Source organism: Thamnophis elegans, chromosome 9, assembly GCF_009769535.1.
Source record: "Thamnophis elegans isolate rThaEle1 chromosome 9, rThaEle1.pri, whole genome shotgun sequence".
NCBI classification, from domain to species: Eukaryota; Metazoa; Chordata; class Lepidosauria; order Squamata; family Colubridae; genus Thamnophis; species Thamnophis elegans.
This window is the reverse complement of record NC_045549.1, coordinates 15107687-15134979: the sequence shown is the minus strand read 5'-3', so window position 1 is coordinate 15134979 and position 27293 is coordinate 15107687. Positions and strand designations below refer to the sequence as shown.

The 27293-nt window shown below is 41.2% G+C and overlaps 1 protein-coding gene across 1 annotated transcript in view; it reads right to left on the bottom strand.

Annotated features, from left to right (window-relative positions):
• Positions 1-9151: 9151 nt before the first annotated feature.
• MMRN1 (multimerin 1) overlaps positions 9152-27293 on the bottom strand; it is an 85446-nt gene continuing 67304 nt past the window's right edge. Inside the window, exons 6-8 of the mRNA XM_032224656.1 lie at positions 24322-26283; positions 13263-13409; positions 9152-10437 (exon numbers count right to left, since the gene is read on the bottom strand). Of these exons, the coding sequence (XP_032080547.1) occupies positions 10016-10437; positions 13263-13409; positions 24322-26283 (2531 nt within the window). The 3' untranslated portion in view covers positions 9152-10015. The remainder of the gene's footprint in view (positions 10438-13262; positions 13410-24321; positions 26284-27293) is intronic.

The window sequence follows — 27293 nt, the reverse complement described above, 5'->3', positions numbered from 1 at the left end:
GCTCTCCAGTGGTCTGCAGCCTCTCTAGTTTCCAATCTTCCATTTATACAGAGATAACTTCTCCAAACAGGCTTTTTCAATTGCAGTGTGCTAAAGGAAAATCCTCCCCTTGAGAAATTCTTGAAGAATTAGGTAGGGTAGGGTAGAATGGAATGGAATGGAATAGAATTGAATTAAATTCAAACACTTTGGCCACCTAATGAGAAGGAAGGACTCACTGTAGAAGAGCCTAATGCTGGGAACGATTGAGGGCAAAAGAAGAAGGGGATGACAGAGAACGAGGTGGCTGGATGGAGTTACTGAAGCAGTGAGGCGTGAGCTTAAATGAACTGTAGTGGATGGTAGAGGACAGGAAGGCCTGGAGGAATGTTGTCGATGGGGTCGTGATGGGTTGGACACATTTTACAACTAACAAAAACCAGAAGAATAGAGTAGAGTAGAGTAGAGTAGAGTAGAAGAACGGAATGGAATGGAATGGAATAGAATAGAATAGAATAGAATAGAATAGAATAACTTTATTGTCACTTTGGCATACATTGAAATGAAATTTCGTTGTATACAGCTCTCAAAGGTTCTCCACCTCTAATATACACTACATAAACATGACAAAATAAATAAACACTAAATTATGCATATACTCCACAGATATTATATGACACAGAGAAACATCACTGGTCTAGTCCAGATGTATACATGTACATGGCAATAAAAACAAACCTTGTGAGTTGACCAGACGGATGGCATAGGGAACGAAGATGTTACAGAATCTGGTAGTCCTGCTAGAAATACTTCGAAACCTCCTCCCAGAGGGGAGCAGCAGAAACAGACCATGAAGTGGGTGTGTGGGGTCTCTAACAGAGACGTCATTGTAGGAGAAGTCATCTAGCCAATTTGATGGAAAAATTTAGAAGGCCAACCATTTATGGCCAGCTCTTCATTCGCAGACTTTCTGAACCCCTTTTCAAATCTGCATTTGATAGTTGGCCTAGTAACCTTGACTATCCCTAAGTGTTGTATCTTTTTATTCTTTTTCATTTGAATGTTGTAGATTCCCTTCTTCATCCACCAATTGGCTCGTCAGCCTTTTTTCTCTTTCCTTTTACATCTTATAAGCCAGCCAAAGTCCTGGTTTATTTGCATTTCGCATTGTTGCATTTTATTTACAAAAAAAGTTTCGTTTTGCCGATTTTATTGTATTTGCCAAGTTTTCATTTTCTATCAGGTTCAATTTATGTTTTTGCAGTTCCATCCTATCTTACTTTTTGTGGATTTTTCTGCAGCTCCGCCTCCAGACTTTTATACTGATTCCAACTTCTTTTGAGTTTGTCTGTTCTGTCTATTCTTTTTCCCTAAATATGTCATTGCAAGGCCTCTGATGTATGCTTTGCAAGTGTCCCATATGTTCTGTAATGATGTGCCTTCCTTTCTATTTTCCTGGGAAAAAATGTTAATTCTTTTTCTGTATATGGCTGGAAACTTTTTTGATTCAATATTCTTGGGTTTAAAGTCCATCTCCCCTTTTTCCTCTGTCTTGAGGAATGCATTTTATTCTCCTTATATACACTGGGAGCCTATGCACCAAAGACAATTTCCTTGTGTGTCTAATCACACTTGGCCAATAAAGAATTCTATTATATTACATTATATTTTTTTTAAAAAGGCAAAAAACGTAGGTATTTATAGAGAAACAATCTCTCAGTCTGCAATAATAAAGCCCTTGAAAAATTTGGGATGATGGTGGTGATGATGATGATGATGATGATGATGATGATGATGATGATGATGATGATGGAGGATGGTGGTGGCAACCACCTCAGATATATAAATGTGGCCTGGAGTTCTTGTGGCTCAGCTAGCAAAAAGAAGCTCGCTGTAAAAGGGGCAGCTCGCAAACATAGCATGCTAAATATTGAAGTGCTGGCAAATGCGTTCAAGGGTGGCTTGCTGGGCACAAGTGAGGAAATAATAGCTCCGAGTGCCACAATAAATTGGATGGGCTTGTCAAAACCCAAAGCAGATAAAAATGTTGCCATGGTAATTGGAGTATCCAAATACACCGAGGCAGCGGCTGCATGCCTGGCCATATGCAGGGCACAGGGCCTGGATACCTTTTTGAGCTTGGCTTGAGATAAACGCTCATCCTTGGATTAGCAAGGAAAACGTAACATGAAAGGGCAGCCTGAGATGCTCTTTGAACCTATTCTTAAAGACGGAGGGAAGGGGAGGAGAGAGATCCAAGGGAAGGGAGAGTGATTGATTCCACTCTCTTCTGCATAATGGTCTGCCGCGCTGATTTGATCGATTTGCAGTTACGTTCAAAGACAAATGCTTCCTTAGATTAAGGAAGCCGATAGCCTACTTCCACGACTGAGCGAAATTCAAATGAAGTGTGTTGACTTGGGTGCCGCTGGGGAACCGAGTGGAGTGACACAACTTGTGACATTTGGAAGGCAACCCTGTCTGTCTGGGGTGGCAAGTGTGGTCACAAGACGTTTAAAAGCATTCAGAGGATGCTCTTAACACAAACAGAAGGAAGACGGATACGAAGATTGTAGAAGTATTGTTGGGGTGCTCACATTTTCAACCTCAAATATTTTGCTGTCTGAAACAAAGAATCTTATTCAATAACACTGGACAACAAAGATTTTGCTTCCTGAACTCTTTCTGGTATATCTTATAGATTTTGTAGGGAAGTGGTGGCTCAGTGGCTAAGACGCTGAGCTTGTCGATCAGAAAGGTCAGCAGTTCGGCGGTTCGAATCCCTAGCGCCATGCAACAGAGTGATCTCCCATTACTTGTTCCAGCTTCTGCCAACCTACTAATTCGAATTCATGTAAAAATGCAAGTAGAAAAATGGGGACCACTTTGGTGGGAAGGTAACAGTGTTCCATGCTCCTTCAGCATTTAGTCATGCTGGCCACATGACCACAGAGATGTCTTCAGACAGTGCTGGCTCTTTGGCTTTGAAACAGAGATGAGCACCGCCCCCTAGAGTCGGGAACAACTAGCACAGATGTGTGAGCGGAACTTTTACCTTTAATTATAGATTTTATATAGATTTTAGGCACTTCATAATGCCTTGGTAAGACCACATTTGGAATATTGCACCCCGTTTTGGTTGCCACAATATAAGAAAAAATGTTGAGACTCTAGAAAGAGTGCAGAGAACAGCAGCAAACATGGTTAGGGGACTGAAGGTTAAAGAATATGAGGAACAGTTGCAGGAATTGGGCCTGCCTAGCTTGATAAAGGTTCCACCACAAAACCGCGTTCGACTAAAGGGCGCTCGACGAAACCACGTAGCTGACGTCATCACAGCGCGACAACAGCGCGGAGAAAAAAGCACGCTGTAAACACTAAACCTAAAATTAACCCCTAAACCTAACCCCCCTAAACCTAATCCTAAACCTAACCCTAAGCCTAACCCTTAACCTAATCCTAAACCTAACCCTAAACGTAACCCTTAACCTAATGCTAAACCTAATCCTAACCCTTAACCTAACCCTAAACCTAACCCTAACCCTTAACCTAACCCTAAACCTAACCTTAACCCTTAACCTAACCCTAAACCTAACCCTAAACCTAACCCTAAACCTAACCCTAAACCTAACCCTAAACCTAACCCTTACCTTAACTTGAATCGGCTTGCTTTCAAAGCGCTATTTAAAGCGCCCTTCTTTCTCCGCGCTCGTTGTTGTCACCCTGTTGATGACATCAGCGACGCGGTTTAATCGGGCGCGCTTTAGTCGAGCGCGGTTTTGTCATGCCACGCTTGATAAAAACAAGGACTAGGGGAGACATGATAGCGGTGTTCCAATATTTCAGGAGCTGCCACAAAGAAGAGGGAGTCAAGCTATTCTCCAAAGCACCTGAAAGCAAGACAAGAAGCATTGGATGGAAATCCAATCAAGGAGAGAAGAAACCTAGAACTAAGGAGAAATTTCATGGCAGTTTGAACAGTTAATCAATGGAACAACTGGCCTCCAGAAGTTGTGAATGCTCCAACACTGGAGGTTTTTAAGGAGAGATTGGACAAGCATTAGTTTGAAATGGTATAGGGTTTCCTGCTTGAGCAGGAGGTTGGGCTAGAAGACCTCCAAAATCCCTTCCAACTCCACTATTCTGTTATTCTGTTTTGGCTGCTAATCACAAAAATAACCTGTAATTTAACCTATCACATACTGTTTTATAAAAAATCTTTTGTTTTTGCACAATGTCAAAGCACACCCTTCATTACCTGTTGGCTATGCTGCACACATATGAAAAGATGGAAACCATTGCTGAAGCACATTCAGTACACTAAGTACACCTGGAACATCTGTAGAAATCTAAAAGTAATGATCCTTATGCTTGGAATGCAGCTTGGGGATACCGAACGGGACAACCATGAAAGAGAATTGCACTACATTTTTTTTAAAGGTCAACCTCAAAGAATTTGGTTCCAGGGCAGAAAAAAATTGCACATCCATCACTTGTTGACCTGACAAAGATAATTTTGTGTCCACTTCCCATAAAACCCGGACTGATGAAAAATGTTGTAAAAGTGATGAACAAGATAGCTGAAGGTTTTGTTATTTGAGACAGATGTTTCCAAGAATAACGGATGCCAAGATTAAAGAATGAATTTTTGCTGGTCCGCAGATCAAATATGTCATCAGTGACAAGCAGTTCAAAGGTCTGTTAATGGGACCAGAGAAAATTGCCTGGAAAGCATTCAAGGATGTCATTGAAAATTTTCTTGGCAACTCCAGAGCACCAAACCACACTCAGTTGGTTGACAAACTTCTTACAGCATACAAGACTATGAAGTGCAACTTCATGTCACTGACGATTTATTTTCTGCATTCACACTTGGACTTCTTTCTCAAAAATCTTGGTGCAGTCAGTGCTGGATATGGTGAAAGTTTTCCCCAGGATATTGCAACAATGGAAAAATTGTATCAGGGCAACTGTAATCCATCAATGCTGGCTTGCTATTGTTGGACATTGTAGCAAGATGCGTCAGACACCAAGTACAAATGAAAATCAGCAGCAACACGCTTTTGGCCATCTTGAACTCACGCAGCTTGTTAGAAACGTTATGTCAGGTTTCCAAAAGAAGCCCTAATTAATTCATGAGCCTCGGGCCAAGTTTCAAAATAAAACCAGTCATTTACAAGGAACACCGTTTTGGCAAGATCTCATTGCAGCCAGATCTACCCTCCTTTGAATAATGGCTGAACTTTACCCTGTTCCTTCCCTCCCCTCAGTCTGTGTCATAAATCACATTCTCCACAATCTTCTCCATTATTGCCACCATCCCTTTGCAGCTGGGATCCTAAGTAATGGAAGGAGTTTGTCTTCAAGTAGAGTTTTGCCATTGACCTGGATGATGGAAGTACTTAGGCTAGTCTCTAAATAATTAGTCTTCTTTACATTGAGGTACAAGATAGTCATTCCATGTCTGGATACAGCTCTACAGTTGTTCCATGATAGTCGCTGTGAGAAGGACTATTAGATAGACATACATATGTGTTGTGGCCCAGCAAGAGCAGTTGGAGCTGCAAACAGACTCCGATAGTGAGGGACCCTATGAGTCGGCTCTTGAAGATGTAGAGGACCCTGGACAGGGTTCAGACTCTGAGCAGGGACCAGAGAGGCTGGTTGGCCACCAGGAGGTGCCTGAGACATGGAGCAGCGGTGAAAGCCAAAGGGAGTTTGTCCCTGACGTCAGGCCCTGGAGCAGTGGGGAGGAGCTAAGGGAGGTGGTCCCGGACACCAGGCAAAGACGGGCAGATAAGCGCTGACAGCAACTACGGAGATATAGAAGATAATTGGGGCCAGGTGGTTGTGATTAGGCTCCTCCCAAGAGAGTATATAAGAAGAGACGTTGGGAGGAGGCTTTTTGCAGGACACAACCATTATACTAAAGCTGGAGAAGCTCGTGTGTGTATTTCTTATCTGTGGAAGTCTGGGTTGCTGCCAAAGTCTTGTCGGTGTGTTAATTTACTGTGAATAAATTGTCTAGCAGTAATCTTGTATCGGCGTGACTCACCATATGGAGGGGGGGGTCAGAACATATATGTCTGCAAATGGTCATCCTACTGACTTTGTGTCTGAAATGGGACTTTGTCTACTCCCCCCCCCCCGCCCCATCCCATCTCTCAAAGCACAAATATAATGGCAGAAGTTTTCTTGGGCAGAACGCAGATCAGTGGTTGATGCCATGATTAAGAGTCAAAAGTCATCTCCTTGGTTCAAACTGACCCAAACGGTATATGGAAGTGAATGGATGAACCCATTATCAATTACCTCTTCTGTGTCTATGGAGATTCTCAGTCAACCACGTCATGATTGTCCGAAAGGAGCTTTTTTCAAGAGGCAACTGGACTTTCTGGTTTTTCTTTGAAGATGTTTCCAAAGCTGAAGAAGCTTCTTGGATGAGAAGCGAAACGTCTTCAAAGAAAAACCAGAAAGTCCAGTTGCCTCTTGAAAAAAAAAGCACCTTTGGGACTATCTATTCTGTTCTTTATTGCTTCACTACCTTATTCTACCCTATAGAATAACAGATCTATAAATATCCACAAATAAAGTTATTCAACCAACCTTTAGGAGAGATGTCTATAAAGATCCAAGATTGAACTGAACATCAGGAGGCACCCATAAACTAGATTTCATCTCCATATATTCAACACCTATAGAAAGCCTATCAGGAATCTCAGTTTATTCTGACCTAGGCTTCCCCAAAAAGCACGAAACAGATTCCTGGTCCCAACAAAACCACTTTTATTAAACAAATGTGAATTCTTCTCATTCCTCTTCAGCAAAGGCCTGGTAAACAGTCTTTCAAAGGGGAAGTTAGACCTTATCTAACTTGGAAAGCTGCCATGTAAATATTTTCCAAATGCAGTGCTGTGCAAAGAAAGACTGGGCAGAGAGTCTCTGAGATTCACGGACAGATCTTCACATTCCTGAAATGAACAAACGAATTATTTCCTGCAAAAGCCCACTGCCCTTTCACTCTTCTTTTATTTCCTATGGGAGGGGCCATTCACCGTCCACTTGTGGCTTTACTCCCAAGTCAACCCTGATTTCTTAGCTGTTCTTTTCTTCTGGCAGCTCTGCACATGCGCACACTGGGAACAAGCTCCAGCTGTTCCTCTGCCTCACTGCTGTCTAGCTCCGAAGGCAGCTGAGAACTGCCAGACGGCCTTGGACCCATCTCTGCCTCCGATGCAGAGGCCTCGTCCAAGCCTTCCCCAGTCTCCAGGACTGGCCCATGTGTTGTGGCCCCCCCGCTGTCCACTGGGGCACCACAACACAATTTGAAAGAAAACAATTAACATCTCTGTGGATAGAATCCTGGCTTGAAGGATTTAGTGACGAGAGCAGCAAAGACAAAGAAAGTCATATTTAAGGGGAAGATGCAGTCTCCAGTGGGTCCTTTGAATATCATCTGTAGGATAACTTCAACGCCATTTAGCCTTATCCATAGCAGAAGTAAAGGGGGATAAATAGATTATTAAACTGACAAAGCCAACAAGGGGGTAGGGCGGGATTCAGCCATGTGGGCAAGAGGCATGATAAGATTCAATGATACGCTAGGATAGTTTAGTGACAAATTGGGGATTTTAAGTATTTACAAAACAATATGGTACCGGTAGTGAAAAGGCCAGTAATATATACATCCAGGATTTATGGTGTGTTGAAGATTTATCTTATAAACAGAAGGCAGATTTAAAAAAAAACAAAACACATGGAGTGGGTTGAAACAGTTCTCAGTAATGGTTGACAGTACGACTCTGCTACTACAGCTCATTTTGTTTGACATTTAAGGCATCACAGATTCCTTATCGGTCAACAGTAGAGCCAGGAATGATGAAAATCCCTTAATTGATGCGGTTAATTGACTAATTGAGTAAATAAAGTTTAAATATATGGATTTTTAATTGGATTTTCAGCAAAGCACTACTTTATGAATGGTGAGCCATGTTGGTGACAAGAAAACTGTATACTTCGTTTGAAATAAGTGGTAATTAGAATACTTTTTACAGCAACTTATGTTCTTATTGTTTAAAGCAAGTAAAATTACCTTCATTCAAGATCCTTAAAGTTCTCCTATGCTTCAATTTATTTATTAATCTCTTACATGCATGACACACAATTTATTAAAAACTCAAAAGCCAATTGCACACCTTGGAAATTAAGTATTTAAATGGATAATTTTTACAGTATATTTATACTTTAATTTTGTATAACTACAAAATACACCATGGGTAAATAAGAACATTAAAATTTAATTTTGTTATGAGACTTAAGTTTCAGATTATATATGCTTGAAGAATAAAGTAAAATTCTGCAGATAGTTTCAACCACAGACTGAATTTGAAAAATGAAATCAACTGCATTTCCTCACTTTGAATGTTCCTCCTAATTCAAGAGTAGGCTAATGCACTCCCATTCTGCAGCTTCTAGAATTCCCCAAGATCATGCAGTTAAAATGTGGAAATAAATCACTGGTTATTTTCAGTAGCACGATCTTCCCCATTTCAAAAATAAGGGTAAAAATCCATAAACCACAAAAATGCTCTCAAAAATAAGGGCAAAAAATAAAAGCAAATGGAAGGAACATTCATCATTTATATGCTTAATGTCTATTTTGCCATTTTCGCTCTCCTAGACCCCAAAATGTAGAAAAAGCAAGTCAAATTTCCTGAAACTACTTTTTTCAGTTATATGAATATATTACTACTGCTCTTTCTGAAGCCAAGTTAAACTAACTTAAAACAACACCACTCCCCCCCCCCCCCCACAAATGACCTCAAAATTCTTGGCTGTAAAATATTTTTGCCACCCTGGTCCTAATATCTTGACAGTTTTTCATAGCACTACTTTATATGGCTACTGAGAGAATATATAAAGGTTCCCGTCATATGTGCTAGTTGTTCCCAACTCTAGGGGGCGGTGCTCATCTCCGTTTCAAAGCTGAAGAGCCAGTGCTTTCCAAAGACATATCTGTAGTCATGTGGCCGGCATGACTAAATGGTGAAGGTGAATGGAACACTGTTACCTTCCCACCAAAAGTGGTCCCTATTTTTCTACTTGCATTTTTACATGCTTTCGAACTGCTAGATTGGCAGAAGTTGGGACAAGTAACGGGAGCTCACTCCGTTACATGGCAGTAGGGATTTGAACGCCAATCTTCTGATCAACAAGCTCAGTGTTTTAACCACTGAGCCCCCATTCCTGCAGAGAATATATAAAAGGCCTAAATATAAAAGGAGCATACTGTATATCACAATGGGTCTTTTCACCCCATTGACATGGGAACAGAACCATTCAGATACAAGTTGTAGATGAACAAAACAATGAATTCAAAAATGATCAGAAGGCAAACCAGAATCTATTAGCATATTACTAGGACTGCAAGTAATTCCTCCAAAGCTTCAGATACAACCTTCAGACCTTTCCCCACAATTCTAGGATATTTAATTCAAATGAAGGCAGAATACGTTATAGCTGAAAAACTTCCATTTTCCTAATAAAAAGAAAACAAAGTAGATAGGGCAGGTCCATTTGCCCTTAGCTGATACCATGTCCATATCAAGAGTTATCAAAATATAATTAACTTCACGTGTTCTCCAAAAAATTCTTTTACATGGTTAGAATAATCATAACTTCATGCACAACACGGTTTCCCTAATCTTGCCCTTTTCATATTTGTGGACTTCAAATTTCAGAATTCCATAGATGGGAGTTCAGAGAGCTGAAATTTACAAGTCAGAAAGTTGCCAAGATTGGGGGAAATACTGAATGGGATCCATTTGTCATTAGTTAAGTTTATCTTGGTTTTTTGAGGCCAGCGCTGAAATCCAAGGATGGGGAAATTATTTCCTATCTAATTTCGGTCTGTTGTGCATAAATTAGAGGCACGGGAAACCTATCAGAGAAGAGTTGAGAACTCTAAATGAGATTTCCTTTATTTGGATAGAAGGAAGTGAGAAGTAACAGGGAAGAAATATTGGATGGCAGCTTTTTATGTACGGTACAATAAGTAGCCACTGAATGTAGTTACAGGGGGGTATTTTGCTGGGATAGAGCCCTTTGCCAGTCTGAGCCAGACTTCTTGTCCGTAGTTCAGTTCCAATATAGCACCTCCGGTAACTACTCTAGTGACGTATTTGTCTCCACTTCCGTTTTCAGATCGGAAAGCTAGCTTGTCGTTTCCGTCCACCACCAGGTAGCCTGAGATGGAAGGGCTGCTTGACTCAATGTTATACTCAAAGACATACACTCCCAAGTATGGTACGCGGAACCTTCCGTTGGCAGGGACATAAGAGGTTCCATAGTTGACATCCAGATTGTTAAATCGGATAGGCCCAGGTGTGTTCATCCCATAGGTGTGCGAAGCAAAAAAGGCTATCATCGGTGCATATCGGTAAGATCCCTTTGAGAAATCTGCGAAAAAAGCAAGCAATAAAATAATAGGGTCAGAATGTGTGTGTGTGGGGGGGGAAGCTGGGTAGAGCTTTTGAACAATAATAATAATATAATATACTTTATTGTCACTGCACTTTGTACAATGAAATTAAATGCCATCTTCGGTGTACATTATACATTTTTTTAAAAAACTGTAAAAAAAATAAAACAGAAACACACATCCTTCACATTCTATACAATTAAACTGAAAACCCCTGATGCTGCGTTAATATTGCACTATGCAGTAGAATTCAGTATAGCTACTGCTCTGGGATAGAAGCTGTTTTTCAGCCTATTTGTCCTTCTTTTTATTGTCCTGTACTGTCTGCCAGATGGTAATAGTTAAAAAAAAGGGGGGGTGCCCAGGATGAGATGCATCTTTAAGAATGTTTTGAACTTTCTTAAGACAGTGGGAGCTATAGAGCTCTTCCAAGGAAGGGAGAGGGCAACCAATGATCCTCTTTGGCAACTGGGCAATGATGCCAATTACCTCCACCAGGCCAATAAGATCCCATAGATTAGGCCTCCTCCGAATTCCATCAGCCGGCCAATGTCGACTGGCAACTACCCGGAGGAGAGCCTTCTCGGTGGCTGCTCCGACCCTCTGGAACGAACTCCCCGTGGAGATTCGTACCCTCACCACCCTCCAGACCTTCCGCGTAGCCCTTAAAACCTGGCTGTCCCGACAGGCCTGGGGCTAAAGACTTCAACCCCACTCGAATGGCATGACTGTTGCACCTTTTTTAACGATGTATTGTCTTCATGTTTGTAACTTGTTTGTCCTTCCCTCCCCCTGAATTGTGAGCCGCCCTGAGTCCCCTCAGGGAAAAGGGCGGCATACAAATAAAGTAAAATCAAAAATAAAGTAAAATCAAATGTTAATAGACATCATGAAACACTTGAACCCATAATTGGAAAGGCCAAAATCAAAGAGAGATGAGGACCTCAAAGCTCCAATGAGGCTGCACCGAGAACACTTGTTAAAGTTTTAGAACTTTCTGAAGATCACTCTTAAATGAGATGCCGTTTTTTACAATCATAGCAACAGCACTTACACTTATATACTTCCCCATAGTGCTTTACAGCACTCTCTGAGCGGTTTACAAATGTCAACCTATTGCCCCCAACAATCCGGGTCCTCACTTTATGGACCTCGGAAGGATAGAAGGTTAAGTCAATTTTAATTCGGTCAGGATCAAACTCCAGGCTGTGGGCAGAGTCCGCTTGCAATACCTTCCAACTCTGTTATTCTGTCATGATTAGTTTTGGCATCTAATTTAGTTCTTGGTTAAAGCTGAACACAAGTATGTTCCAATTTTTTTTACCAAATGTGGATAATTTTTCAATAGGGCATAGAAAAGGGAAAGCACAAGAAATCAAGTTGTTTGAAGACAAGTGACTATACAGTAAAAGGCAGGGTATTCATGCACACAAAAATCTTTTGCCCTATTATTAAATAAGGGTAAGAACACTACACTCTTTTCGTGACAACTTCTCTGAAATTTACAGCTTTTTTTGTGGGGGAGAGTTTCAAAACCATTTCCCCCTCAAATTAAATGAAGGTAAAAAGAGGAAAATGCAGGAGAATATCTCTGCCCAGTAATATTCTCTTACCACCATTGTCATTTTGCTGCAAATTTTCTACACCTCCCCAGGAAGTAGTAGCCAATGGGGAGAAACAAGGGAGGAGAAATCAGCATAATGCTGCCTTGTCACAGAATAAGTTTAATGAGAAAGCAGTGCAGGGGAATCTGTGCTCCGAAATGCTATTTTCAGCCTTTGCCCTCTAAGCCTGCCATAACATCCCAGCCTGCCTTTTGTTGTCTTCTCATGCGGAATTGCTGATTTAAGAGGGATCAGCTTCATATAGCAGACACAGGTAGAGTTATAAACTTTCCCCCAGGCTATCTGTCAATTTCCCGAGATATAAAGAAGAAAAAGGGTGGGGAAATGAATTTTTAAATTGTACAGAAAGCAATTCTCTTCACAATCACTGTCAAAACGCACCAGAAAAAAAAAATGTGTGTGGCAAACTGTTGTGTTTGCCATCCTGTGCTACTTTATTAAGGGGGGATTTTTTAAAATCACAATTTCTTTTCCTCCGATGTTTAATCACACTCTTTTCAAAAGTAACAAGTTTGCATTTGTTGTCCAGCCCCCCAAAAAACCCAGCTCGGTTTAAGATAATGATGATGGAGGAGGAGGAGGGGGAGAAGGAAGAGGAGGAGGAAGAGGAGGAGGAAGAGGAGGAGGAGGAGGGAAGGAAGAAGAGGAGGAGGAGGAGAAGGAGGAGGAAGAGGAGGAAATGACTGTAGGCTAAATACAGGACTTTCAAATCTTGGGAAGCCCAACTAAATGGGAAGTTAAATATTGAAGGCATAAATCAGTGATGGCTAACCTTTTCTGGACCGAGCACAAATGTGCGTGCATGTGCCCCAAACCCCAAAATGCAATGCGTTCCCTCCCCACGTATGCACCGTTTTCACCGCTGCGGAGACTTGAGGAAAGCCTCCAGAGCCCAGTGAGGGTGAAAACGCACCCCCTCCACCGGGGTGCAGGAGGCCAACTAGGCCAGGCCCACCATGCCCACCCAGCCACCAGGCAGAGAACCCATTGCTAAAATTTTTGAAGCCCACCCTTGGCATCACTGGAGGCCTTTAAAAAGAGACTGGACGGCCATTTGTCTAAAATGCTATAGGGTCCCCTGCTTGAGCAGGGGGTTGGACTAGAAGACCTCCAAGGTCCCTTCCAACTCTATCATTCTGTTATTCTGAAACAGGTGTATATATTTTGCATATGCTCACCTATGGCTGCGGCATTTTCCTCCGTCATCTTGGCGCTGCAGTTGGCTCCTCCGAAAGGATAGCGACAAGCACAGACAAAGGCCCTCTTTTCATTGATGCAGGTCCCTCCATTTTGACACGGGGAGCTACTGCAGCTCAGATAATCCCCTGGATTGAAAGGGAGAAAGCATGAATAGCCAATAGCAGAAAGTAGCACCCAAAATTAAAGTTAATAAATCTGTAACTCCTGGTTTCTGTCCTCTCGCCACCAACTTGATAGGGAAGAATAGGACTCCATCATTTAATTTGCAATCGATGTCTGTTTTCTATACGTTGAGTCCAAAGTTTTGCAGAGTTTATGTCTTACTTTGCCAGTATATGCCACTATCTGTAGTTGTTCTGACCTAGGTTTCCCCAGCAGCACGAAGCCGAGTCCTCGACCAGATAAAGCCCTTTTATTTAATTTACAGTGAATTCCTCTCCAGCAAAGTCCCAGCCCACAGTCTTTCAAGAGCTTTATCAGGCTTGGAGAATGGCCAGGCCGATATCTTTCAGACGTTGCAATACTTGGCAAGAATGCAGGAATGAACTCATTGTCTCCTACAAACACCCCTCCCCTTTCGCTCCTCTTTTATTCCCTATGGGAGGGGGCCATTCACCATCCACCTGTGGCTTTACTCCCTTGTTCCTTAGCTGTTCCCTTCGTCTGGCAGCTCTGTGCATGTGCACACTGGGAACAGGCTCCAGCTGTTCCTCTGCCTCACTGATGTCGGACTCTGAAGGCAGCTGATAACTGTCACACGGCCCTGGCCCCCTCTCCGCCTCTGACGCAGAGCCCTCATCAGAGCCTTCCCCAGACTCCAGGACTGGCCCATCTTCCTCCCCAACCTCCTCACTGTCGGAATCTGCTACCAGCTCCGCTGGCTGCTGGCGGACCACAACACTAGTTTTACCCAACATACATGCATGATTTATTTATTTATTTATTTATTTATTTATTAAACATATAACATTCATCTCACCTAGAAATCGCAGCTTACAATCAATAAAAGCAACAAGATAAAATACTACATCAATATTAACACTAAAGTCTATTTAAAAATTTTAAAAAAGAGGAGAAGTAGGTGAGGCCTTGACTTAGTCCAGGGGCGTCAAACTGGTGGCCCATGGGTCAAATGTGCCGTGCACAGGCCACACCCACCCCAGCTCTGCAAAGAGGAAAAAACATCACAAAATGTGATGTGATGGCAACATGATGCCATGAGTTTGACACCCGTATCGTAGTCCATTCATCTTTTCCTTAGTACTTGAGATTAGAGCATAGAACTCAGAGGTTCTATTCAGCCAGTTCTCTCCGGTTCGGGCGAACGGGTAGTGGCGGCTGCGGGAGGCTCCGCCCACCCGTCCCGACATAATGCACGAGCACTGCGCATGCACAGAAGGCGGTGCGCATGCACTCCCATTTGCGAACTGGTAGGGAAGGTAAGTGAATCCCACCGCTGATAGACATCCATCTCAAAATTTACAAATCCACTATAAAAGGTAACAATTCCCAGTCATGCATCCATAGTCTTTTGACGGGAAGAAAACACTGGATTTGAGACAAACCTTTTCACCCTCTAAGTTAAATTTTAAAGCTGAAATACTGAATTGTTGAGACTGATGGGGAAAAAAAAAACTTTTTATATCTATAAAATATTTGTCCGGTAAGTGCAAAATTAGGCCAGTTTATTTAAACTAGAGAAATGAACAGAATTCTTTTTTACCATTCATAGTTAAGAATGAAAGCAGAAAAAAGGCAGCCACCATTATTTATTTGCATATAAATTATGCTGTTTTCAGGAGCAGAGTATTTGTTCTCTCTAATGTTATTTGCCATCGGGGAATTTCATCAGACGTTTTTACTGGCGTAGATGACATTGGGATTCAACTGACTAATCAGTCATCATTTTTGCCAATCTAAAGTGAATGGGATGCACTCAACCCAACTGTGCACGCCTGGATATACTGTCAAGTAACATTCCATTCATCAATACAAAACCTTTTAATGCTTTATCATCCTGGTAACCATTTTATAGTTGAGAACCTGAGCTGTGATTTTCTGAGGATTTTGGACTGGAACAAAAATCTATTCTGAAGATTAACTGATAGTATTAGCATAATGGAAGTCTGTACCTTTATCATCAAAATAGAAATTTTGGGTGAACATTACAGTGTTTCTCAGCCTTGATCATTTGAAGATGTGTGGACTGGTTGAGGAATTCTGGGAGTAGAAGATCACATATCTTTAAGCAGCCACATTTGGGAAACAATCCCTACAGAATAATATTTGCTCTTGGCCACAATTTTGGCTTATTAGGAATTAATTTCATATTTAAATCTTCTTCTTAAAATGTTAGTAAACCAGCAGAAGGCATGCAATATATGAACACTATCATACTGGGGAATAAAGGTAAAGATTCCCTCTCGCACATATGCGCTAGTTGTTCCTGACTCTAGGGAGCGATGCTCATCTCCATTTCAAAGCCAAAGAGCCAGCGCTGTCCGAAGACGTCTCCATGGTCATGTGGCCAGCATGACTAAACCCCGAAGGCGCATGGAATGCTATTACCTTCCCACCAAAGGTGGTTCCTTTTTTTCTGCTTGCATTTTTACATGCTTACAAACTGCTAGGTTGGCAGAAGCTAGGACAAGTAACAGGAGCTCACTCCATTACGCAGCACTAGGGATTCGAACCGCCAAACTGCCAACCTTTCTGATTGACAAACTCAATGTCTTAGCCACTGAGCCACCACGTCCCTTACATACTGGGGAATATTAATCATTATATTTATGAACCATCTTCTTCCAAAAAATAGTCAGGGCAATAGCAATAGCACTTAGATTTATATCACTGCTTCACAGTGCTTTAAAGCCCTCTCTAAGCAGTTTACAGAGTCAGCATATGGCCCCCAACAATCTGGGTGCTCATTTTACTGATCTTGGAAAGATGGAAGGCTGACTCAACCTTGAGCCAGTCAGAATCAAACTCCTGGCAGTGAACAGTGACTTAGCCTGCAATACTGCCTTCTAACCACTGCGCCACCACAGTAGATGGCACTGGAGAGTATACAGTACATGGCTTCCCATCTCATCTCATTTTCCCCACAACCTGCTGAGAAAGCAAGTAAATTAGGTTATGATTGAGCAGAAGGGTTGATAATTGATTGGAATCCAGGCCTCTGAAACTCTGGCCTGACACTGTCATCCAATATCTCTCAATTTTGGCAAATCTCAAGATAGATGGACTTCAATTCTCCGAATTGTGCCGGCATACCGGTTGGAGGATTCTGGGAGGGAGTCCACCCATTTAAAGCTGTCAAGGTTAAAAAATATTGCTGCAATAACTACACCAGTACCTAATGCGTTCCTGGCTTTTAAAGCAGGACAAGTTATTGCAAAGATATTCAATATAGCAGACCAATATAGCCTTTAGCAATATAACAAGCAGTATCTGGTAAGAGGCTTACATAAGTTTATTACATAAACATGTCTCTCTTTTCATGTCTGAAATACCAGGTACGCAGGTATATGTATTAACAATGTTAATACTAGTGAAATAGAACAAGCACCTGAAGGCATTTTGAATATTCTACAAGATGCCACAAAGCTTTTCATATATAGGAATAGGCCAAAGAATAAACCCAGCCTGTAAGTACAACACAATCAGGCTATGTAGCTCTTCTCAGACCGATTATAGTTTGTAGGTAGAGGATGACAGTGAAATTAAAATACCTCTCAAACTGAAAGCTGTCTCTACAAAAAGAAGGTTTCAAAACCTATAATATCTTGATGCTTTTCATTACCTGTAGTTAGAAGCCATTCCACCTGGTCAACACAATGAGAAAGATTTCTGTGCTTGGTTCACCTTCTCAGCTTGGTTGAAACCAACAACTGTTTGACTTTCCTTTTTGTTCTTGTTAGTTGTAAAGGCGTGTCCAACCCATCACAACCTCATAGACAATATTGCTCCAGGCCTTCCTGTCCCCTGCCATCCTCTTGAGTCCATTTAAGCTCACGCCTACTTCTTCGGTGACTCCATCCAGCCACCTCATTCTCTGTCGTCTCCTTCTTCTTTTGCCCTCAATCGTTCCCAGCATTGGGCTCTTCTCCAGTGAGTCCTTCCTTCTCATTAGGTGGCCAAAGTACTGGAGTTTCATCTTCAGGATCTGGCCTTCTAAAGAGCAGTCAGGGTTGATCTCCTCTAGGACAGACTGGTTTGATCACCTTGCAGTGCAAGGGACTTGCGGGATTCTTCTCCAGCACCATAGTTCAAAGGCCTCAATTCTTTGGCGCTCGGTCTTTCTTATGGTCCAACTTTCACAACCATCCATTGCAACTGGGGAAACCATAGCCTTGACTATATGCACTTTTGTTGGCAGGGTGGTGTCTCTGCTTTTTAGTATGCTGTCTAAATTTGCCATAGCTTTCCTCCCTAGGAGCAAGCATCTTTTTATTTCTTAGCTGCAGTCCCCATCTGCGGCGATCTTAAAGCCCAGGAAAATAAGATCTGTCACTACCTCCATTTCTTCCCCATCTATTTGCCAGGAATTGAGAGGGTCAGATGCCATGATCTTAGTTTTCTTAATGTTGAGTTTCAAGCCAACTTTTGCACTCTCCTTCTTCACCTGCATCAAAAGGCTCTTTAGTTCTCCTTTTTAAGAACTGCCTTTTTTGCATCAATTTCCCCCCTATATCACTGGGATTTTAGGATATCTGAATTTATTTGTTTTCCTCTCTCCTCTATGTTGCCTTTCTACTTTCTCCTCATAGGTATAACTTGGATCGTTTTTAAAACCTTCCTATAACTCCTAAAATGTAGGCATTTTATAAACAAATCCTAATTATTCTTCCATGCAGTTTGCATTGTTGATACATCTGGATATAGGATACTTTCTTGATTCTATTACCAATACAGTAAACACTGAATACTCAGATACAGCCAGAACCCTCTTGAACTAGACTCTAGAAATCATTGTTCTATAACACCGTGGTACATAATTGAATTGCACTGAATTATGAGAGACTATACAACGTATTTCTCACTTAGGATTCCTAAACTGTAATAGCAGAGTATTCATGTTCTTACAATATTTCCAGGCAGTTCAGCCTCCAGGTATGGAATGAATAGTCCAGGTATGCTCAAGAGGTAGGTAGATGAGTTTAGGAGATGAAAAGGGTTTCCAGAATGAGTGCTGATTGCTGGCAGATGCATGAATTGCCTCTTTTCATGGGCACTTCATTGCTATTCTGAGCTATCTTTATTTGCAGTCCAATCCTAGCACTTCAACAGTGATGAATTTGAGATTCCGGGGCTAATGCAAAGCTTTGTGTATGTCCACCTTCCCCTTCAAAAATTAGATAGATGAGGTTTGCAGCCTGAAACACACTTGTGGGCCTTAACTAATCATTTACTCATTCTTTCTCTCCTGCTCCCACACACATTGTATTCCATTGATCATAGCAATAATGTCCAGGACAAAGCAATATACAATTAGAGTTCTAGTTTCAAATACATATACATATGCATATACATGAGCACTCTACTGCAGAGTAACTCTGGGATGCTCACAATATTAAAAAAGTAAAGCTATATAAATAAAATACTACAAATCTATACAATTACAAAATGCAATAGCTAAAGGATGAGGAGGGAGTGAGTAAGATAGGGCAGGGGAAAGTGGGATCTGATATTAATTTTTCAGCCAACTCCAACATGGACCCCTCCCTCATATCTTGCCTTTATTATTTTTATCAGTAACTCAGGGTAATGAACATCTCCAACACACCTTCCTCCTATTTTTTCCCACACCAGTAACCCTGAGTGTTTGACTCGGCTGAGAAAGTGACCAGCCCATGTCACCCAGCTGGATTTCATGGCTAAAAAGAGACTTGAACTCACTGGTTTTTTTTTATTTCTAACCTAATTCCTTAATTATAAGATCAAACTGTCTTCCCTCTATCTGTCTCCCAAAGTCTCAATAGATGATAAATAGATGGTGGTGATAGATAGATAGATAGATAGATAGATAGATAGATAGATAGATAGATAGATAGATAGATAGATTTATCTTCAGTAACTATTGTTCAGTGGGTTCTATACACTCTTTTAGCACATATGGCATATGTTTAAGCAAGAATATTAGAAAGCTAAGTCCTCTGTGTGCAGAAGTTTGTAGTATCAGAATAAAACATCCATAGGAAAAGCAGTAAAGAAGTTTAGATGCAGGAAAATTTATTGGATGAGAACCTCCTATGATGGGACTGTTGCTAGGAACTTCAGAAGTAAGTTTGCTACTTTAGAGAAACAATGGCACTGTATTGACCATCTCCATTTTAAGACCCTTGCTTCCCTGAAAAGCTCGTTTTTTTCTAATCTTACAATAAGATAGCAATGCCTTCTGGCCTGTTGTGATCATCGCTGCCCTGGGCAGGCAACAATCCAAATCAAATATGAGATAATCATGAAGACTGAGCAAGGACTGAAGGGACCAAAGATGCTGTATCAATGCATCACTTTCAGCACCATGGCCAGCAGCCACGCAATGCTAATCCAACATGCTGATTTTATGAATAGTTCTTTTTCTTTTCCTTAAAAATAAATAAATAAATCCTCAACTATTGTTATTCCAAATTTCCTCCTCAGCCTGTTTATAACAGTCAAAGCAGAACATGGTCTTGTTTATCATTATATTTTCTCTTCCCTGATAAGAAATGCTCCTGGAGCTGCAAAATAGTTCTGTTCAAGGCACTGAATATATGCATATGTCTCTTGATACAATTGCTATGTCAGATAGCCCAGCTTGTATTCTATCTTTTCATGTTTTTTGGGCTGGTGGTGGGGAGTGAGAGGGAAATCTAAATCTCTGTTGAGAACTGACATATAATAAGAACTGTCTTCCTTCCTGTATAACAGACATAATCTTGTGAGCCTTTCACTTGGTTGTGTCTTTCTAGAAGTCATTTGGAGGCACCCTTCTTTGGCTTCTTTGCTTTCCATATCTTGGATAAAAAAACTCTAGAGTGACTTTCCCAATAAGCATAAATAATCAATGGGAGAAGGTCAAGACTCACCCATATGTTGTTGTTAGTTGCGAAGCCATGTCTGACCCATCACAACCCCGATTGACAATGTTCCTCCAGGCCTTTCTGTCCTCTACCATCCCCTGGAGTCCTACAGCTTCAGTGACTCCATCTAGCCACCTCATTCTCTGTCATCCCCTTCGTCTTTTGCTCTCAATCTTTCCCAGCATGAGGCTCTTCTCCATTGAGTCCTTCCTTCTTATTGGGTGGCCAAAGTATTTGAGTTTCATCTTTAGGATCTGGTCTTCTAAACAGCAGTCAGGGTTGATTTCCTCTAGGACTGACTGGGTTGATCGCCTTGCAGTCCAAGGGACTCGTGGGAGTCTTCTCCAGCACCATAGTTCAAAGGCCTCAATTCTTTGGCGCACGACCTTTCTTATGGTCCAACTTTTGCAGTCATACATTGCAAATGGGAAAACCATAGCCTTGACTGTACACACTTTTGAGTACTCGCCTATATAATGTAGAGTTTCATTATCCAAGATTGTGAGGCTTTTTAATCCCACAACAAAAATGACCCCCAAGGGGTTTGTTCAAAGTGGAATTAGTGCACTAGGTAAAATCAATCTTAAGGGAGTATAAGTTTTCCAAAATTACACAAGTAATATTAGGGCAGCTAGATGAATGGTTTGATAGAACTTCATGTGAATCTATTCACTTTTCCTAATCTCTTTGGAATCATCTTCATGAACTGCCTTCATGAAAAGATGGAATAAAGTTTGCCAAAATGAGCTGCTATCCTTCATTCCTACAATTGCTGACTTCTACTTTTTTACTGCTGCAGAAAAGATGCTTCCAGGGAATTAAGGTTTATTAAGCAGCTAAGATATGAAATCGAGTTGAATATTGTTGAAGCCCAAATCCAGTTTAAAGTTTTTGTGCGCTCAATTGTCAGAGAAACTGCAAGCACAGAGGTATTCTCTGAACAGCGCTCTGAGATGAAAGGAATGGAAATTGATTGGTTTATTTAATATGCCATACATTTATTAAAATTTAATATTTAAAATTTAAATTATTAAATGGAGACAACAATGCATAAAAAGAATGAAAGTGCCTTTGGTGTTCACCCTACTGTGCATGGAAATAATTCTGTTTTTTTCAAATCCATCTTTAAAAAAGATAATTTAAAATAATATGTGTCTTGTCTTTGAAGAAATTCTGTAGCAGTCTTATATTTTATTATTTTTTTGCCAGGGGACTTTACAAAGCATTTGCCACATCTGCGTGGAGTCTCAGTCCTATAGTCATTATTCAGCTGACTCCTCTGGAACAGTGCTGACTTCCTTTCAAAGCAAATTTGGGACATTATGCTATGTATATAGTCTACTATATACTCTACTATGACTTGAAGAGCCGTAGTGGCACAGTGGTTAGAATGCAGTACTGCAGGCTAATTCTGTTGACTGCCGACTGCCAGCAGTTCAACAGTTCGATCCTGATTGGCTCAAAGTTGACTCAGCCTTCTATCCTTCCGAGGTCAGTAAAATGAGGACCCAGATTGTTGGGGACAATATGCTGACTCTTTAAACTGCTTAGAGAGGGCTGTAAAAGCACTGTGAAGCAATAGATAAGTCTAAATGCAATTGCTATTGCTATTGCTACTTACTCAAGTCCTATCTCCAGGAAGTTACTGCTTTTCTTCTCATAAGTTCTAAATTGACTTCTATTAGGGTGACTCTTTGTTAGATTGATCATAATAGAACATTTCCATACAATTGCTAAGAAGACAACGTATGGTCATCAGGAGCTCATTCTAATGGAAGTGTTTAGCTTCACCCAGTGGTGGGTTTCAAAAATTTTTTAGAACCTCTTCTGTAGGTATGGCCTGATTTGTGGGAGTGGCTTGCTGGCCATGTGACCAGGTAGGAGGGGCTTTCTGGCCATGTGACTGGGTAGGAGTGGCTTGCCAGCCGTGTGACTGGGTGGGCATGGCCAATTTGTAAAATGTGGTGAAACTCACTTAAAAACGCTCTTGCTTAGCAACCAAAATGTTGGCTCAGAAACTCTGGCATTTGAAGCACACAAGTCTCAAAGCTGTCAAGTTACAAGACCCCTGCACCCCTAACCCTTTAGAAAAAAACCCCAGGGGTGTTCAAACTTGACAGCTTTAAGACTTGTGGACTTCAACTCCCAGAATTCCTCCTCTCGCTCTTCATCTTGATGGTGTGCGGACGGGTGGGGGGAGGGAGCTGGGACCAGTTCTAAACAGCACTGTAGATTTGTGGAACTTCTTCTATAGAAGAGGTTAGAACTGGCAGGAAACCACCCCTGGCTTCACCTTATAGTACATTGATTCTATTCTCATTTCTTTTGTTTTGGTTGATTTTAGATTATTCTTATCCACATTGTCTTACACAAGTGGTCCTCGACTTACAGCAATTCCTGTAGTGACCACGTGAAGTTAAAACAGCACTGAAAAAATGACTTATGACCATATTCCCCATGTACAACCCAGTGGTGGGTTTCCATTCTTTTTTATTACCGGTTCGCTCGTGCGTGTACTCACACGGAGCTCCCACTGCCGCTACTACCAGTTCGCCCGATCCAGGCCGAATCAGGAGCCACCCACTCTGTTACAACCATTTCAGCATAAGGTTAGTTCACCCCAAGGTCACATGATTAAAATTCAGGCACTTGTCCACTGACTCATATTTATGACGATTGCAGTGTCCCGGGGTTATATGATCATCTTTTGCTACCTTCTGACAAGCAAAACCAATGAGGAAGCCAGATTCATTTAACAACCATGTTACTAACTTAACAACTGCAGTGATTCACTTAAAGACAATAAGAAAGGTTGTTAAATGGGGAAAACTCAACAAATGTCTCACTTAGCAACATGAATTTTGGACTCAATTGTAGTCACAAAGTGAGGAGTACACTAATATAATTTTAGGTCAGTTTTAGAGCTAAGCAAATATTCCTGAGAAGCTCCTATTCCTATTCCATTCCTACTGTTGGACAAGCCCTTAACCTAAAGGTAGGGAATTCTGGCCCTTTTATGACTTGTGGACTTCAACTCCCAGAATTCCCGAGCCAGCTGGTTTAGGAATTCTGGGAGCTGAAGTCCACAAGTCATAAAAGGGCCAGAGTCCCCACCCCTGCCTCAGATCAGGAAAATTAAAGTCTGCAGACACAGAACATGTTTAATAAACACGTGGAAAACCTTTTAACACAAGTGGCTGAAAATAGCATACAATAACCCTCCCTCAGAAACCCCAGTTAGTACAGCCATTTATCAAATTGGTTCAGAGGCTTTGAGAGTGTCAGTCTCAAGAAATCTGAAGAGGACCAGCTTTGAGAAAGCTATCACATATGCATTTGTATTTGGTTGCTCCAGCATCTATTTTTATTTTTATGATGTCTATATTTCTTTTTATTTCAAAACCTATCGCCCTATAGGCTAGGATATAAAACCACCAGAATTCATAATCTGACAACCTGGGTGTGCTAGAAAATGTCATTCCGACAGATTTGGTTGGAGAAAAATAATTCTACCTAGTAGCTGCATTATGATATGTCAACCCACGAAGATCGTGATAACCATAAGGTGGTTTGCTTGAATTTTGGCAAGGGATGTGATATAATAGAATACAATAGAAAAAAGAATAGAATAGAATACAATACAATACAATACACAAACAAATTATGACTTCATTCAACATTTGAACCTAGTCAGTCAGACAAAAGAAATCCCTACTAAATATTTTGATGTTCATTTAAAAGCCATACTTGGTGCCATGAGCTTTTATTTTTCTTTGTTTTTTTAAGGACATAAATACAAAATCTGCTCATGTGCAGAATCTCATTTTCCCATAAAAAGTTTTACCAAAAAAAAAGAGCACTTAAATCGTATTGCATTTATGTATTGTGAATCAAGGAAACACATCTATCGAATATGTTCAGGCGACACCCATAAGAGTGGCAATATTCAATGAAATATTAAATGAAATATTACCTATTTCTAAAGCAGACTCCGTGTTTCTCTGACTTCTCCCAGCCTGATTGGTAATGGTGTTCACGGGCGTTTTTTTCCCTGGTGGCGGCTTCTTCGGAAGAGTAGCAGCTGCCTTTAACCGTTTGGTTATAGTGTCTACTACCCCTTCTAGGGACTTGTCTATGTACAAGGTTAGGTTGGATAGAAGTGTCTCTGTTTTGGCCTCTATCATGGCACCAGTGAATTCCTGGAAGCCCTTCTGAAACAATAGGCCATCTGAGTGAACGGTTGGCATCAGTTTGGGAAGGCTGGCATTCATTTCTCGAATGGTTCCAGAGACATCCTGACACAAGTTCCTCGCTTCGTTGGCTGTCTTGTTTAAGAGAGGGATGCTCAGCGATAAGCGGATGCTTTTGGCTTCGAGAGCCCTGATTCTGGAATTGAAAGTTTGAAGCTGGAGAGAGACGGTTTTCTCATTTTCTGTGGCAGCCGCCTTCACGTTTCTCACCGAGACACAATTGTTCGCCAGGAATTTGATGATTTTCCCCTCCACGGCCTGCAGACGCATCTCATGATCATTGTATTCATTGCTGGAGTGCAATGTTTTCTCACCCGGGTGACCAGTGTCTCTTTTGTGCTCTTGAACATTTAATAATGTGGTGTTTGGGTTGGGGTGACCTCTGCTGAGGTGAGGGATGTTCTGTTCACCAAATGAAGATTCTACAGAGGGCCAAATTCTTTTTGGTTTTTCGTTTTGGCTGACTAGTATCTGGAGGGATTCGTTCATCTTTTGAAACTGCGGTATTAACATCAACATGTTTTCCATCTTCTCCCCGCGATCACAGCAAGCTTCGGTCTCATTTTTCCAGGTAATCAGGGTTTCTTTGAGGACATAGTTATCTTGGATGGAATCAATAGCGCGGTTCATAACCATCATGGTTTTGTTTAACCCATCCTCCATTAAAACGAAGCATTCATCAATCTGCCTCTTAGAAATTTCATCATGAGCCTGAGCGTCATTTTTAAGCTCCTTCTGATTTTTGTGGAGTTCCTCTATGGTAAAGTTCAGCGTTGTCACAAGGCTGGTTAAATTCTCCAGTTTTCTGCTAATAGTATCTGTTTCGAGCCGCAACTCATCCTCTGAGGAAAGGCTGAAAGGAACTCCTTGTTCAATCAAGGGCTGGAGAATCTCCATGTCATAGCAGAGGTCATTAATCTGCTCATTCATTTTCTCCATCTTATCATCCAAGGGAAATATAAGGCTCTCCACAGTTTTATTTAAGGAACGGATATCCCCTTCCACACCCCTTATTTGCATTTGGATGTCACTTTTGCATTTGGACAACACGTTGTCACATCTACCTTGTAGGTCATGTCTCTGGATTTCCAACGAGATGGTTAGGTTATTGATCTTGTTATCCTGGATTCTGAGATCATCGTACAGCTGCAAAACCATCAGGTTCTGTGTTTTCATTTTCTCCTGTAAATTTGTCACGAAATTTGTGAGATTATCATTCATTGATTCAGCAGCTATGGGTACATTCTGGATTGAGCTTTTTTCCGCTGATAACAGTTGTTCATTTGCTTCTTTCATTTGGGTAAGAGTTTTGTTCAGAGAGGCATAGTAAAGATCACTCTTTGAGCGTTGGTGCTCTAAGTCAGCTTCCAAAGATCTCTGGTTTTCTTGCAGTTCTTGGATTGGCTTCTCACATGTAAAGCTTATATCTTCTTCGATATGCAGGATCTGGGTTCGAATGTCTAGTATTTCAACCCTTGAAGGTTTATTTTCAATATCACGGGCAAATCTCTGGCAGGATTTATTCAAACCTTTGACCAAGCCTTTGGTATTCTCAAGATCTTCCGAGAGATCAGAAGTGATCTTGAAAATCTGAGCCACTGTCTCTTGCATGTCACTTTGGAAGGCTTTAAACTGCTCTTTTACAATTTCTTTGATCACTTCAGTCACACCTTTGGATTTTAACGCTATAGGGAAGAGAAAGACACAAAAGCTTTCCTTAATATGAAGGGGAAAACAAAAATCCATTTTTTAAGCAAACCTCAGGGTCTCTGTCTCTGTCTGTCTCTCTGTCTCTGTCTGTCTCTCTGTCTCTGTCTCTCTCTCTGTCTCTCTGTCTCTCTGTCTCTCTCTGTCTCTGTCTCTGTCTCTCTCTCTCTCTCTCTCTTTCCCCCACCTAAAACCCATTGTTTTGTCTCTGTAGGTGGCGGGAACGAAACAATGTTTTGTGCAATAACATTTGCACAACGTGTTCCTGGGTGGATTATTGTCTTCGTGGAGTCTCAAAGGGGCTCTGTTTGAATAGCATTTTTGCTAGTCACTCTCATCCTTTTAATCAGTTTTGCTGTCCTGGGGGAGAAGACATAGTATATGCTCCCTCCAATTATAAGCCATGGTGACAGGGTAAAATGTAACCACAGATTCCAGCAGAATAGTCTAAGGTTTAAAGGAACTATCCCAATATTCAATCACCCACGTTGGGTGTAGGAAGATCTTCCATCAATAGTATTGATTTTTTTTAAAAAAAATGTATTGTTATCTAAACTGCAGTTAAAATTGCAAACAGAAATTTACAGTTTAAGATTTATTTATTTATTTGGAATGAATCTGCTGGGTTCCTTCAAAGCAACTTAAAGGAGATTTTTAAATAAAAATGAGGACTACATGGGAGGGCTCAAGTTGCCAAGGATGGAGACAAACAGTGAGAGACCTGACAGGACCATTATCCAAATGAACTGGCCTCCACTTTTAAGGCTGTCAAATAAGGAGCAAAATCTGTGACCACATTAGAGCAAGCGCAAGGGATGTGAAATTTAAATGGCTGAGGCTGGATGGCTGTACAGTGCCGTAATGGATATTCTTTGTTATGACCACGTCTTGTAAGGGCAGTAACAATAATTTATCTGGCTGAGACTCATCTTGACTCTTCTACTGCTGGCTCCACTGAGTGCCAGCTGAATTTATAGAGAGATTTATG